This window comes from Chionomys nivalis, chromosome 7, assembly GCF_950005125.1.
Source record: "Chionomys nivalis chromosome 7, mChiNiv1.1, whole genome shotgun sequence".
NCBI classification, from domain to species: Eukaryota; Metazoa; Chordata; class Mammalia; order Rodentia; family Cricetidae; genus Chionomys; species Chionomys nivalis.
In genome coordinates, this window is record NC_080092.1 from 76,812,190 (window position 1) to 76,828,010 (window position 15,821).

The 15,821-nt window shown below is 52.1% G+C and overlaps 1 protein-coding gene across 3 annotated transcripts; it reads right to left on the reverse strand.

Annotated features, from left to right (window-relative positions):
- Positions 1–1,993: 1,993 nt before the first annotated feature.
- On the reverse strand, positions 1,994–14,609 carry Nfe2l1 (NFE2 like bZIP transcription factor 1). 3 transcript variants are annotated; one of them, XM_057774870.1, is made up of 5 exons: positions 14,478–14,609; positions 11,676–12,692; positions 6,728–6,943; positions 5,875–6,033; positions 1,994–5,123 (listed from the first exon to the last, which is right to left on the reverse strand). In XM_057774870.1, the coding sequence occupies exons 2-5, from the start codon at positions 12,183–12,185 to the stop codon at positions 3,789–3,791; spliced, it is 2,220 nt and encodes a 739-aa protein (XP_057630853.1). In that variant the 5' UTR covers positions 12,186–12,692; positions 14,478–14,609; the 3' UTR covers positions 1,994–3,788. The 3 variants fall into 3 exon arrangements, with proteins under 3 accessions (XP_057630853.1, XP_057630852.1, XP_057630854.1); XM_057774869.1 differs by lacking the exon at positions 14,478–14,609 and adding an exon at positions 14,069–14,159; XM_057774871.1 differs by lacking the exons at positions 11,676–12,692; positions 14,478–14,609 and adding an exon at positions 8,176–8,435.
- Positions 14,610–15,821: the final 1,212 nt, after the last annotated feature.

Genomic DNA, 15,821 nt, shown 5'->3' on the forward strand with positions numbered 1-15,821 from the left:
CCTGGAACTCACTCTGTAGACCAGGCTGGCCTCAAACTCAAGACATATGCCCGTCTCTGCCTCCCAAGTGCTGGGATTAAAGGTGAGAGTCACCCCTGCCCAGCACTATGCTTTTTTTTTAAACATGTACAAGACAGGACCTTCAAAAGCAGCCCTAGAAAGACCAGGGCTAGACTGCGCTTCATTCACACAGACCCAAGGGGCCCTATAAACATTTATGTGCAACTAACTACAGATTTCAAAACCAGAGGCCAAGTCCTGACATGTGAGGAAGGCCAAGGATCGAAGGTGCTGGTTCCGCATCGTACACTGATAAAATGACAAGTCAGTTTGTGGGCACTCCTTACTTAACCACATGGATCGATGACAGGAAAAGCAGATTTAACCACTCCTGATACTAGGGTGTAAGAATTTTGCTACAGAATTTCCATACCTGGTTAGGAGTGATAATACATACCTGAAATCCTAGCACTTGGGAGACTAAGGCAGGAGGAATGCCATGGGTTGGAGGCCAATCTGGGAAAAACCTGTGGATGGTTAAGAACACTTGCTGTTAGCTGAGTGGTGGAGCGTACCTTTAATCCCAGCACTCAGGAGGTAGAGGCGGGTGGGTTTCCAAGACAGCAGAGGTTACAGAGAAACCCTGTCTTTAAAAAAAAAAAACAAAAAAACAAGTGGTCGTGGCTTGTGCCTTTAATCCCAGCACGCGGGAGGGCAGAGGCAGGCAAGATTTCTGTGAGTTCGATGTCAGCCTGGTCTACAGAGAAACCCTGTCTCGAAAACCTCAAAAAAGAAAAAAAAAGCACTTGCTGCTCTTACACAGGATCTGGGTACCAGGCACACATGTGGTACACAGACATACATGCAGACATCTATATAACATAAAAAATTAAAATGTTAAATGTTTCTGTGCCAAGCTGGAAAGTGGGTTCCAGAGAGCCAGCCCCCAAACTATGGGGGTCCTAACTATACAACCCAGGCTGATCTCAAACTTGCAACCCTTAGTACCTTGAGTGCTGGGATTATAGGTACATAGCCACTACGCACAGTGGCTAGCTAGTTTCTTTTCAGATACTGAAATAGCCTCTGCTTCACTGGTGAGACCCATACTGAGCAGTCTGATACAGTGCGTCAGCCAGTCTCTTTCTCTCAAGAGTAAGACATGGAAAAATCTTTTGAATGAAGTTTAGGGACTGACTGCTGAACCAAGACAAAGCAAGTTTTCCCCATGCCCACCCAAAATTCCACTGCAGGGGTGGGCTGGTCAAAACTAAGGCCTAGCTGGGCGCTGGTGGTGCACACCTTTTAATGCTAGCACTCCGGAGGCAGAGGCAGATGGATCTCTGTGAGTTTGAGGCCAGCCTGGTCTACAAGAGCTAGTTCCAGGACAGGCTCCAACACTACAGATGAAACCTTGTCTTGAAAAAAACAAAGTAAAACAAAACTAAGGCCTGATCTGTCCGCTGTCACTTTTCCCTACTGTCTTAGGGTAATGAGTTAATAAGAGCAGCCTTTTTTGGGGGGAGGGGAGGAGTTGTTTCCAAGACAGGGTTTCTCTGTGTAGCCCTGGCTGTCTCAAATTCAAGAGATTTGCCTGCCTCTGCCTCCTGAGGTACTGGGATTAAAGGTATGTGCTATACCACCACCCAACTAATTTCTTAAATTTTCAAGTTATACCTCTCTAGCAGGTAAAACTACTAGAGAAATTAACAGCTCTATCTTCACTCTTCAAGGAATGGAAAGTCAAAAAAAGAAAGAAATATGCAGACTTCTTCCTCTGAGAAGGTTCAACTGATAAACCAGTAAGACATCCACCTGCACGGGAGTTCAATGCAATGTTCTTTTGTCTTTAAGTCTCCCTCAGCCCACCTCCACCCACCTCTCCATGGGAACTCTACCTTAAACACACAATGGCCAATCTTCCCCCACAGGGCCCATTTCCTGGACTCTCATTTGAATTCAAAAGGGGAGGGGGGAGAGAAAAACTGAACCATCCATTTTATTTGATTTTATTTTGTCATGTGCTCACAGCATTTCTCTTTCTCTCCTCTCCCTGGCAGGTCATAGAGATAAATTAAAAATAAAATCTACAAGGAAAATAATTTATAAAAAGCACGCCCAGGCTCACACTTTCTATCTCTATTCTCGGTTAGGAAAGCCCTCCTTTGCACAGGAGGAAAATCAGTGCTTCCCCGACTCACCCCTGCTAGTTAGGGGGCAGACAGTACTCCAGAGCTGACCAGGATGGGGGGTAGGGGCTCGGCAGTGGCAAAGTTACCAAAAAGAAAAAAAAAAAAAAAAAAAAAAAAAAGGACACTGGTCCTGGACCCCTCTGGCTACCGTGGTGCTGCCCTTCACTCTCCCTCCCAGGGCTGTCCTGTCCTTCAGGAGCCCAGGCTAAACAGGCTGTAAAGCAGCTTCCTGAAGCTGAAAGCCTAGGGCAGAAAACTCTCCAGCCCCTTTCATGCACTTCTCATTTTCCTAGAAAGAAACCCAAAAAAAGAAAACAAGACCTCGGGACAGAGGAGAAAAATCCCAAGTGTTACACAGTTACACGGAGTCTTTATGGCAAAGAGAACATTTAGCAGCTTTGAATATTGGGGCATCTCCTTTTTACTCAACACAAGCATCCTAGGCCCTATAAGTGAAACAGGGCACACGCCCTAAAAAAATCAAAGCGCAAGAGATTCTAAGAGGACTAGGTTTTGTTGCTGGGGTTTATAGGTTTTGTTTCCCCCAGTGACAAGCCCAGGTGTTGTAGGCAGAGGGCCCTGAGGGAAGAACCCCTTCCCAATGTTGTGCTGAAGAGGGCCTGGAGGTCAGAGCTGGCTTCCCCCTCCATAACATCACCTTGCTTCTGTTTAGCCCCTGCAGAGGAAGCTGTAGGCCAAGTTCCGGGTACTGCCAGATAGCACCCCACTCCAGAGAGCTATAGGCAGCTAGTGAGGGTGGGTACTACAAAAGGAGGAGAGTGGGAGGGGTACAGCATTTCCATGCAGGCTCTCGCGAGGACAGCGGGAGCCTCAGCTCTGGGGTGGCTAGAGAGGGAGGTGGCTGTGGCGGCAGTGAGTGACATGCTTGATGTTGGGGCTGCTGCAACACAGGCCTCACTATCACTTTTCTATACCCTCAGCCCCCCTCTGGCCTGAAAACAAGTCAGTGTTGGGTCCCCTACAGCTTCCTGTTTCAGTAACTAAAACCTTGTAGGTGCCATCCAAGAGTTTCTTCCTCTTCAGGGATGACAGAGTTCAAAAAACAGTTAAAAGGCCCTTCCACGGCCCCACCACGTCTGTTTCCATACCAGTGACTTTACTTAGGCCCACTGGAGTCACTTACACTCACTGCCTAGAATGCCGGCCAAGGCCCTTAGCGGTCCCTCTGATTTTTCTGACTGCTCTGATTTTAGGGGATTTTCTCCTTTTTTTCCTTCCAGGAATGAGACGTTCCACTACTTTCTCTGTTCTCCCAAGTCCTCCTTTCCCCTCTGTCAGCCTTCACACAGCCTCCTCTACCTTCAGCATGCCAACATCACCCTTCCCTCAGGAGAAAGAAGGGAGGTAGGCTGGGAACCCCAATCACTCAAACAGTCTGGTCATTTCCACCCACACCCAGTGGGGAAGCTAAGCCAGACAGCGCCTGCGCCCGCCTCTTCTGTGCACTGACCCGCAGTCATCCCATCTGAGAAGATATATTGGATAAGAAGGCATTTAAGTCCCCAATGTTAGGTCCAGGCCCAGCCCTTCTCCAGTTTCGGTCTTAGTGAGCGTCCACCCCCTGCCTCCCCAGGCTCACTTCCTCCGGTCCTTTGGCTTTCTCTCCTGTCGCCGGGCCTGCTGGTCAGCCATCGTGCGACGGATGAGGAGGACACTGCCGTCCCCAGCATACTGAAGCGCATACTGGCTGGGCGAGTAGGGCCTCCCATTCTCATCCCGCAGCCGCCCAAATACTTCTTGGTATAAGCTCTGGACCTTCTGTTTCATCTGTCGCAGTGACCGCAGGAACTCTACCTTTTCTCGGAGCAATCGGGCCTTGTCTCGCTGCAAGTCCTCCACATCACGTTCTAGGTTCAAGATGGTGTCCAGCTTGCGCTTGCGGCAGTTCTGTGCGGCCATCTTGTTCTTGCCCCGGCGCCGGATGTCCCGGATGAGGCTCAGCTGAGCCTCGCTCAGCTGGTATTTGGACAGCAGCTCATTGAATTCCTCTACAGGCAGGTTAATGATTTTGTCATTAGTGAATGGGATCTTCATGGCTCGGGCTCTGTGCTCATCTCGGCTCATCTGCTTGTCCAGGAAGTCAGCCTGCTTTTCCTTGCTACTTTTCTTGAGGGTGCTGGGTGGTGGTAGATCAGCAGAGTCAAGGGCACTGGGTGCCATATTGTACGTGTGATTGTGGCCCACATGCTCTAGGTAGGGAAGGCAAGAGAGCTGAGAAGGATCCTGGTAGCTCATGCGGCAGAACTTGGAGTATTCTGGCTGGTAGCCCACTGCACCCTCGGCCTCTTCTAGATCTAGGGTCTCAGAATCAGAGCTGTAACCAACAGCACCTTCCTCAGAAAAGGAAGAAGAGGCAGAGGAGGAAGCAGAAGAGGAGGAGGAAGAGGAAGAAGAGCTGCCTTCCGAGCTGCTCAGGGACGAAGGGCTATGGCTGGAGTCCAAGGAGAGGCCTGAGTCAGAGTCAAACTCCTCCTCAAGCTGGGAGGCCTGCACCGGGTTGAAGCCCTCCTCAATGGCCAGGTCCATCAGGCTGATTTCATCCAGCATAGCTTCATCTAACAGGCCCCCCAGGGGGTCAGGCAGCTCAGGGCCTGATGTATCATTGGCTGTGCCATTGAGCTGGGATGGAAAGAAAAGCCCTGCTAGGTTGGTAGAGCCAAAGGTGGAGTTGAGGCTGGTAGAGTTGCTTGGGACAAGTGGAAGCAGTGTGGAGCTGCTGGCCACAGGTAGGTTCTCCACCTCGGGGCTGAAGAGGGAGAAGTCCTGGCTGCAGCCCCCCAGGGATGCCTGATGCAGGCTGACATTCTGATTGATAGGAGTGTTGGGCGCAAGGCTGTAGTTGGTGCTAAGAGGGTCTCCAGGAGGGGCATTGTACAGAATTTCACTTGCCGATGTATTCACTTCCATAGCCTGGAAGGGAGGGAGAATTGTACCAGCATTCAAAAGGAGCAGACTCACACCCTGCAGGCTCCTGACTGAAGCACAGCTCCCTGGGCAAAAGAGCAAGAAACTGGACCGCAAAACCCCTAGCTTAAACCAGTAAGCTTGGCACAGGGGAATCCTAACTATGGGCTCACCTAATACAGGACTGACCAGCTCCTGCTCATGTGTGACTAGAGTGGCTCCCTACCTTGGAGTGAAACGGCATATACAGTGAACATATCCAAATATAGGTAAGAAAACGTGCCGCAAAGCTTGCTGCGACCACAAGCGGATCAGTTGCCAGACATTTCTGACCTTCCGCTGCCTACAGTTAACAACAGAGGGCTAAAGAGAGCTCAGTGGTGGAGCATGGGCCTAGCAGGGACCCTGGGCTCCACCCCCAGCACTGCAAACAAGACAACAAAGGGCTAAGCAGATGGCCGGAAGGCCAAAGCGAGTCTCCAGTGGTTATACAGCACTATGTGAGATGCCACATAGTGGCACAGACACATAGACACAAGAGAAGGCACAGCTCCAAGACAGCCCATGCTTTGGAAGGCTTCATACTGAGTCACAACTCAATCCCACCCGGCCTCAAGGGACACCTGGAGTCATCCCTTAAGTGTCCCTGCTTCCCTAATGACTAGCCAGAGAAAAAGGTTAGCCGCCGGGGACACGTGACTGAACGCTGGAGACCCTACACAGAAGCCCGCAGGCTGTGCTTTTCTGACAGTCCTACCTGCATTTCCATGATGGACATGAGATCTTGCCACTGCTGTTCCAAATCAAATGGTGACTCTGTCCCCGTCAGAAGAGGAGATAGAAGGCTGTTCTGAAGGGCAGGAGACTCACTCTCACTAGGCACTGCTTCTGTGATGCCGGAAACGTCTGGAGGGAACTAAGGCAGAGCACAGACTTAAATGTGGGGAGTCCACCTCTTGCTTTCTCACTAGTAACTACCATCTGGCTCCCTGTCTCTTCCTCTGAATTCATCCCCAGCAGTCAGGCTAAGGCCAGAATCAAGAGCTGACCCTGCAGCTAAGGGGGTGTGTTGTGCAGGTTGTACTATTTGCTCGGTGAGCTCTCTGGTCCTGCTCACCTTAGTATTCTCTCCAAAGGGGCAAGTGACCTCCAGCAGGCTAAGACATTTTCCCAAGGATGGGGCTGTCTGATCCTTCCCACCAGGCACCTGTGGCAATAGCAATTATAAATCTGACTGGCCTGGGCCCTGGCTATCTAGGATTGATCCATCTTCACAAGAACCGCTGTACGTCTGCAGTGTCCCAGTCATTCTGAATGGTCAACCTGAGTCCCATACTCCCAGGGACAACAAAAGTGTCCTAAGAAGCTAGACACTTCTCCTGTCTGCAATGTCTACTGCAGAGACCTAGTGCTTCTGAGTCCACTGCTCCTCCCCTCCCCACTTCCATACCCCAGCCACTGTGCCTTTACAGACCCTATGCCAAAATACAATCAAATCCACCGCAAAGACACACTCTCCTTCAGAGCAGGTTTTCTGTTAGAGCTCCAGCCTGGTGAGTCTGCGGAGTTGGAGTGGGGAGAGCAGAGACTAGTGATGGACGCAGCAATACCTGTGCAGGGAAGCTCTCCCCAGTCTCTCCATCTACTAGCAGGTCTCGGGCCAGAGCTTCCGCGCCCTCGCCTGCCCAGGTGTCCTCTTGTTCTCCTCCATCTTGCAGTTCCTTATCCACATCCTGCTCCTTCTGGCGATGACTGTAGTCAAAAACCTCACGCCCAGCCCCCAGATCAATATCCTGTCGCCAAAGGATGTCAATCAGATCTATATCCTGAAAGACAGACCAAGATGACTTTAGCTTTCAAGTAGCCCCTGCTCCAAGGGGAGAGAGCTCCCAGTCGTGCCCCTCAGAGGTCCCACCTAGTGACACTCCAGTTGGTCCTGGGTGGGGCCCTACCCAGGCCTGTGCCTGTCAGCCTTTCTCTCTTGCTTCCTCTGACCAGTAAGGCATCACTCGTCCATTCCCAGGCAATCTTCCACCAAAAAAAGAGCCATTAGTAAAAACTACTAACATATCTAGCGTCACACAGGTCTTCGGGTTTAGCATGTGGGCCAGAGTCACACCCAAGCTAAAGGGCAGGACTACATCACCTCTAATAAGGAAGAGGAGGAAGCAAGAGAAACCTCTCATTTTAGGAATAAGAGCCCCTGAAAACAGACTGTCTGACCACGGCAAACAAGGGCAAACTGCCCTGTGGAATTGCTTAGCAGTGACCAGGCTTGCATCAGCCTGTGGTGCCACTGCATTTGCATAAAGGGGTGGGGTGGCCTGGAGAGGAAAATCCCTGCATTTCCAACCACCTGATGCAACCAATGACAACGACAGGCTGTCTCCAGCCCTTCCTACAGCCATCCCCCTCACTGGTTGACAGCTGGAGTAAGCTTGAACATCCACAACTATTGAAGGCCCAGTCTCACCTCGAGATCTGTCCCTGACAGAATTCAACTGCTCCTAGCAAGCTGCCTCAATCCCAAGGGAACCTCAGACAGTCAGATGATCCCCACTACACACTCCACCCCTGCTCAAGCTAATTTCACTGTATCCCCTTACACCAATGCTACCTCCATTCCTCCCTCCCATACCACACCCCAGGACTCACCAGCTCCCCAGTCAACCCACTCAAGGACATAACTCTCATCATTGCTGAGCTCTGACTGCAACCTTGGACATTAAAATGCCTCCTTCCACTTTGTTCTGTGGCTCCTAGACAGCTCCTGCACCTACTGCCACCCCCACTGACATCAGCACAGAACCCCAATAGAACCATTTGGATTTCCTACATATACCCCTCCCTTTAGGAGTCCTCCCAACAAGCCTGAAGAGACCCTCAAGTGTCACCTTCCATTCAGAGATGTAAAGCACACGGTTTCCACTGAAAAGTATCTTTAGACCAGACCCACCTCCCGACCCCCAGGCAGGAACTGTACTTTCCTACCACCACCTACCCCATCCTAAGACCTCCCACATGGATCTCTCCCTTGAATCTCCCACCATACACCAACCTGAACAGAAGCCCTGGACCCAGCAGCAGAGGGGGGCTGGGCCACCCGGTGACCAGCCAGCCAAGAGTTAAGGGGCCTGTCTTTGGCATGGCCCCCACCACTGTGAGAGCTGCGGTCCAGGCGGGTCATGGTCTGCGAGAGGAGCCCCAGGGCAGCCGGTGCCGGTAAGCCGGGCAGGGGGCTGCAAGGAGCTCGTGGCTTGCAGGAAGCACACCAGGCTGGAAGGGTGGCCCCTTGGTAGCTCCGAGGGGCCCGAGGAAGGTGCCCCGCCCGTGCTGCTGCCTGGGCGGCCCAGCCCAGCCCCCTTCCTCCATCCTGGAGCAGCCCCCTCCCACCTCACAACCCCAGTTCCACTCAAGCGCCCAGCAGCCCCCACCCTGAGCTCACCGCAGAGGCTGCAGTGAGTCGGGACTCCCACCCCATGCTCCGTGCTCACGCTGCAGAGGAAAGCGAGCTACCTCCTGGGCCTGTCCTCCCGCTCCTCCCTTTCCCCCTCCCCACGCCCCCCAAACTTGTTACCTAGGCTGCCGCAAGGAGCCAATCCCCTCCCCCTCCCACCCCGCAGGTCACTGCTGAGGCTGCAGAGAGCCAATCCCCTCCCCCAGGTCAGCAGCTGGGGCTGCGGAAAGAGCCAATCTCCTCCCACTGTCGTTACCTAGGCTGCGCCGGGAGCCAATCTCCTCCCCCAAGTCTCCGCTGGAGATGCGGAAGGAGCCAATCCCCTCCCACCGCCTGTTACCTAGCTGCAGAAGGGAGCCAATCTCTGCACCAGGGCAGCTGGAGAAGCTGCCGCAAAGAACCGGCCCATCCCAGGGCCGCCTCCGTCTCCTTGAGGAGATGCACCCAGGGGCGGGCAGCCCCACCCAGCCCAGTCAATCAGCTGGGTGGTGCAGTAAGTGTGGGGGGGGGTTGCCACTCTTCTCCCTCCCTCCCTCCTGTCGCATCTTGCTCTCCCAGTCCACTCCTGTGACTGGGCAGACACTCCTCCAGAAACTAAATTCTTTGCTGGGAAGTGGAAGGAGTTTTCCCATTCCTTAAGAAGGTTGTGGCCAGTCCTCAAGGCAAGGGATCACAAGCCAGGCTGGGCAGGAACCCAGTGCTCCCAAGCCAAAAGAAAAAAAGGTTCTGGAGCTTTGTCACCCTAAAACAGGCCAGAAGGCCAGACTGGAGGAAAGGGAAAGCCATTATTACATACATGCGACATGTCAGTACAGGCCAGGACTAGCCTCTAACAAAAGGTGAGAGACACACAATTCTGAATCCTCGCCTTAGAGAGAGAGGTGTTGGGCACCAACCAGGCCCAATATGCCAGTTACCTCCTTTCATTTTAGCTTTTTCAAAGAACAACTTGGGGTGCGGGTGGGGAGCTCAAGAAGGCAAAAAAAGAAAAAAAAAAAAGAAAAGAAAAGAAAGAGCAAGCATTTGGTGTCCAAACCTGACTAGAATCTCTTCCTAGCAGGGGAGGAGGTAAAACCTGGCAGAACTGGGACTTGAAATCACAATTCTGCCTCCTGGACTGCTTTCTCAGGGGCAACAGCTTTCGCCTCATACTACTCCCCCAGAGCCTAAGGTCAGGCCAGAGAGACAGTGTGTCCTCCCTTGGTTACAGCCTGCTTCTTGCCTGCGAAGAGCTGTAAACAGGCCACCCCTTGCTCTGGGCAGGATGCCAACCTGGAGGGGAATCCTATCCCTGACAAGGACCTAAGCTATGGCTGTCCATTGAACAGGCCTGGCAGCAGGGAGCACTGCCACCCCAGCGTTAATACCAGATCCAGCAGTGCCTGTCACATGCTCTGGACCTGGGTATTTTTATCCCTGAGTTACTGAGGAAATGTTGTTCTAGGCACATCATAAGCCTCCCTTCCCTCCTCCCAAGCCTGGGTCCCTCAAACATGACCCACCCAACTTCCCAAAGGGAGTGGTAAAGGCCTAGGGTCAAGGAAAACAACTTTCTTAATGGCTAAGAACAGGAAAGCAGATACCAAACTCCTTGCCATTCTGCCCCAACACACCCAGTCACACCCAAAACATTCTATACCCCCCTCAAAAAAACTTCCTGAAGGGCTAAATCCTGTAGGGTTGGTTCTCAGGAGAAGACCCGTCCCATGCCACGTGGGGCAGAAACAGGGTTTCATTAGGTCACTGAACTTCAGAAACCCGTTTGAAAGACAGGGCAAGAAGAAGCAGAAAAAGGAGAAGTTCCAGTGACAGCGCGAGAGTCTAAGACGCTGCCCGCCGGGCAGACCTGTGATCCCAGCATCTGAGAGGCAGAGGTAAAGGCAGGAGAAGGTCATGAATTCAAGGCTTCTCTGGTCTATACAGCAAGATCCAAGCCAGCCAGACCATCTCAAAAACATAAAATTTGAAAGGACAAAAGGTCCTGGTGGGCAGAAAATGCTCCTGACCTCCAAGATCAGACAATGCCAGCCTTTCTCACACAGATCCAGTAAGAGCTAACTAATCTCAGTGCTTTCCCGCTTTCCCATCTCCTAACTACGTAGTCTGAGGCCACCCTGTGCTGTTTAAGAGTGTCAGCAGCATCCCTGGCCCTGCCTATCAAGTGCCAGTAGCATCTCCCTCCCCACAGCTATCACAAAAAAAAAAAAAAAAAAAAAACCAACCCTAAATGAGAACCCGATTGGTCACCAAAAAGATAATGAATGGGCTTAATGCAAGAAAGGAGACAAAATGTGGTCTGAGATGATAGGCAGAGAAGTCAAGCTCTGCAGCCAGCTAGCCTCTCACATCAATCAACCCAGGGCCATAGAGCAGAGGGTCTTTTTTGAGCTCCTAGGGCTTGTAGCAAGCCAAAGTTGTTTCACTACCTAGGTCAGACAGGGGCAGCAGCAGCCATCTGTATCACTGAAGGAAAGGAACTGCACCCTTTTCCACCCAGGAGGAACAAGCTGATCTGAGAAGAGCACAGCTCCTCTAGCTTCCAGCCTTTTCTGCTCTACTCCCCACAGCAGGCCTTTAGCAAAAAATGGGAGCCTTGGCCTCTCCTGGCCAAGAATAACTATCCAAGTCTACCTCTTGGCTCAAGCCCAGGAGAGCTAAAGGGAATTTACAACAACAGGCCTAAATGCAATGGAGAACTTCAAGGTACAGCATCTGTGTTCTTTACAAGGCAAGAGAGGCCACACAGTACGTATAGAAACAATATACACTCAATCAAACCCCGTCATAGCACGGGTACCCACCCCCCACATAAAGCCTCCAGCAGTCATACTGAAATCTAAGCAGTAAAAATCCTGGCATGTTCTAGGAACCACCCTACCCTGACAATACACTCAGAGGTGGGTCAATGGTTCAAAATATGAAATGCTCCTCCCAGTTCCCATCAATTCAGCCCAATCCTATGCAAGCAGTGCCAGAGGTTCAAACCCTTGATCCCAATCTATTTGGTTCCTTTAAAGGACTCAAAGGGAAACCAATAAGCCTTCAGAACTAGCCCAAGCCTCCCCAACACCCAGGCCCACCACAACCACAGGACCACTAACCTCTTTGGTTAGGTCTCCACCGACAGGAGGGGCCACAGCCCCCAAATCCTCCAAGTCGTCACTGAATCCCTGCTCCGTTTCGCTTTCTCTCACCCCGTTGTCTGGGCCTGTCACGTCTTGAAGGCCACTGGAACTCTCAAGGGCGAGGCCTGAGTTGGGCTGGCTGCCAGAGACAGAGCCCTCCGGATCCCGGTGGACCAACCAAGCATTTACCTCAGTGGTGGGCACCTGGAACCTATCCAGGGCCCTCACCTGACTGAGGAGCCGCCGGGCAGTGAAGTAATTGTCCAGGTCTATGCTCTTGGGGTGGATACCATAGCCATCCAAGGTATTCCTCAGGTTGTGGAACTGGGTCTGGGTATAGGCAGAGCTGGGCCCCAGGATGATCTCCCGGAGTGGGGGGAGTTGTGAGGTCAGGTAAGTATCCACGTCCACCCGAACCCCAATCAGACTCAGCAGAATGGTGAACTGGAGAAGTCCTTCCGTTAAGTATTTCTTCAGAGAAAGCATTGCTGAAGGACCAGAATGCTTATGCCTTTTTGTTTTTAAATCTTCAACCAGACAAATCAAGGCCACTGCTCTGCCACTCCAGCCAGCAGGTTACCCTCCTCAGTGCAAGACCCTGTACCTCACCCTGGCACACCACAGGGGCTGAAATCCCTGGTGGCCCCAGAGGAAAAGACACCCTGCGGATCAAAAGCCGCACTCCAGACCACATTCACTCTTCCCTTCTTGACACCTCACCTCTCAAAGTTCAGCTGTTGCTAACCCAGTCCAGGCCCTCAAGGCCCTCTCAGTTTCCTGTCTTCAGTCCACATCCAGTCAGACCGCCTCACATCAGTGTCCTCTGTAGATCCCACTGCGGGCTGTCCGTGGGAGCAGCTGACCGACCGAGTTCTTGCTTCTTGCTTTCTTTCCTTCCTAGGCTTTATTTTCTTTGGCTGGAGCTACAGGTCTTTGTCTTGGGTCAGAGCGTCCCGCCTCCTCTGCACTTACCAGGGGGGTTTCCAGAGAAACCTGAAGTGGGAATCACGAGAGCAACAAGGTAAGATTGCACACTCTTTACATCAGAATCAGGGTAGGAACCCGCAGAGAGAAGGCAGGGAACACATTACAAGGCTACTTTCACAAGGAAAAACCAAACCAAACCTGTTGTACCAAACATGAAAGAAAGGAAAGGCACTCTCAAGTTACTAATTGCTATATTTATTGTATTTCTTAAAAGCAGCTTTCTTTAGCTGGGCGGTGGTGGCGCACGCCTTTAATCCCAGCACTCGGGAGGCAGAGGCAGGCGGATCTCTGTGAGTTCGAGGCCAGCCTGGTCTACAGAGCTAGTTCCAGGACAGGCTCCAAAGCTACAGAGAAACCCTCTCTCGAAAAACTAAAAAAAAAAAAAAAAAAAAAGTAGCTTTCTTTGAAGAAGCAGACACTGCACAGGGCATTCAAAATATCTCACATTTACCAACACTCCTAATAGAACGCATTACCCAGTTTCTAATTTTAGCACAAGAAGACCATTTCCTAGCTTAGAAAAAAAAAGTTGGTTTCCCATGTCATTGTTTCTTCCAACTTAAAGAGGAAGGAAAGATTATTGGGAAACGTGTGACAAGTAAACGGGAATGTTCAGGCCCCCATTTCACACGAAGAAAAAAATGCCTTTTTTGTTTTTTCAACTTTGAAAGCTAATTTCCCTTTCCTATCATTTTTGCGTTAAAAAAAAAAAAAGTAGAGCCACAAAGCAGAGGCCATACAAAAAGTTGAAACATGAAGATCAGAAATGTAGGACCAGCCTGGACAAAATAATGAGGCCAGTTCAATAGTAAAAGAGAAAAAATTTAAAGGGCACGAATACTGATCACTGGCGTCTCCTTAGAGGCCCTCGGTTCAATCCCCAGTATGGCAAAATAAAAGGGGAGAAAAGGTACAGGAGCGCAGAGCCTATAGAAGTAGGCCCCTGCTTCCGTCCGGAACCTCAGTTCACGGGGTTTTATCTTTATTCGCATGACCTTCTGAGCCAAAGCAGAAGGATATGGCCAAGCTCTCAATCTAAGTTGCCAAGTGGGGAGAAGGTAAATTTGCCTTTCCGTTCCTGGTTTCTACTTTTGAGCTTCCATTAATCTCATAACGCGACTCGTCGGTTGTAGCCCACTCTCAACCTCACTCCAGAGGTGAAGTGGGATCTACACGTACGAGGCACGCACACACGCACACCCACGAACACCCTCGTTCGGTTGAGTAAACATTCCTGCTTTCGATACCCGCCCGTCCTCACGCAATTTATTACCAAAACTTCGCCAAGTGCCAATTAAGTTTCAAAGAACGGGCAAAGTTCTTCAAAGCCAAGAAGGCCAGAGAGCGCCCTGGCTCGAGTCCGGTCCCACCCTGTTCCATACCCGAGTCTGGCTGGGACCAAGCTGCCATGCCCACGGTCGGCGCCTCGGCTTTGAGATTTCTGGGACTCCAAGCGACAAGTGCTACTTTCCTGGCCCTGACCCACCCTTAAAAGCCAGCCTCACCCCGCCCTCCGATCCCAGGCCCCACCCCACTCTCCATTCCGGCCTCGCCACGCCCTCCCATGCCCTCGGCCCCGCTCGGCCCAGCCCACCCAGGAACACGCTTTCTGCTCGGCCCCGCGTTTCTTTCCTGCCGTGTCCGGGGCCCGAGTGGGACTGGGACTCCGCTCGGCCTCCCGCGTCCTGCCTCCCGCCTCTCAACCACGTCTCGCCGCCCCTCATCCCACAAGCTTCGATCCTGTTGCGCCGCGGCTCTCCCGTCAGGAGAGGGAATGTGTCGGGTACCCACTGCTGAGGTCGCAATCCGCCGCTGCCGCCACAGCAGGCCCTCAGCCCGAGTCCCGGCCTCGCCACCGCCGCCGCCGCCGCCGCCACCTCCGGCCGGCCTGGAGCGCCCAGCCTCGGCTTCCCTCCCCGCCCCCTCCTTCCACTGCGCTCGGAAACCCGCCCTCCACGGCCATCCCAGAAAGAGTTGCTCCAATCAGCTAGCCGGAATTCCCGCCGTCACCGGATGTCGCTTTGATTGACAGCAAAGCGAACCCAATAGCCGAGCGTGCCTCCGCCTCCTCGACCCCGTTTTCCCGTGACTGACGTGAGAGCCGACCAATGAGTATGCAGGCCCGCCCCGCGGTATGGACCCGCCAATGAATGGGGCGCAGGCCCTGGTGTCCGAAATTCTGCGCCCCTCCGCCTTGCGTCGTAGGTGGGCGGTGTTGTGTTAGGTGCTTCTCGTGCATTCTATGTCTAGGAATAAGGTGTTTTCAGGCAGAGAACGGAGTGTTGCCGTCGGAGCCAGGAATTGCGTCGTCGAGGGTTCCCACAGTGACTTGCAAAAGTCCAGTGAGACCTAAGGGGGCCGAGGCGAAGCACGGAGCATGTGGCTCCCGTGGTGCCGACGTTCGTGTCGCCATCTTGGGTACTGGCGATGGAAACCGGAACCCCCTCTCTGTCTTAGGGCCTGGTGTAGTAACCAGGGTCGGGCAGGAAGGGTGGTGTTTTGTAGCCCAGGCAACAGCCAAGTGGCTGAAACTGCCGGGCGGACAGATTGTCGTGACCGTAGTGGGATGCTGGTAGTGTGAAAGATGGGACATAGTAACCATGTTTGTCATCGAAGGAATATCGCGAGAAGCCCTTCCCCCTCCTCTAACCTCTCACACACAGCTTAAGTTTTTGCTTTTCAGGAACGTTCCTGAGTTGCCAGAGTGCTCCAATTCCATACACCAATACAACTAAACCATTTTTTTGTGAGTCTCAAATTTAGTATGCTCTCAACATTTGTTAGGTTCCAAATTCCTCTGAGAGATTCTTGTTCAGTAGCCATGGGGTAAAGACCTGATAACATGCCCTCTTGAGTAATTCTAGTGCAGCTGGTCCATAGACCGCATTTAGGAAATCATTGGATTGGAGTTTGTACTGTGTTGCTCCCAGCTGTGGGGCAGAGGTGAGAAGTCAGCTGAGTTCTTGTCTCCTCTTCAGAGCCCAGGCCATAATCTAGTTGACAGTTCATTGTTCATTGTCCTTGTGCAATTAAGGACAAGGCCAACCTGACAACACACCAGATAAATCCCTGCTGTCCACGAAAAGGAAAAGTTAGCCTGAATTTGGAGAGGCTCACGGAGGGTAAAGCACTTTA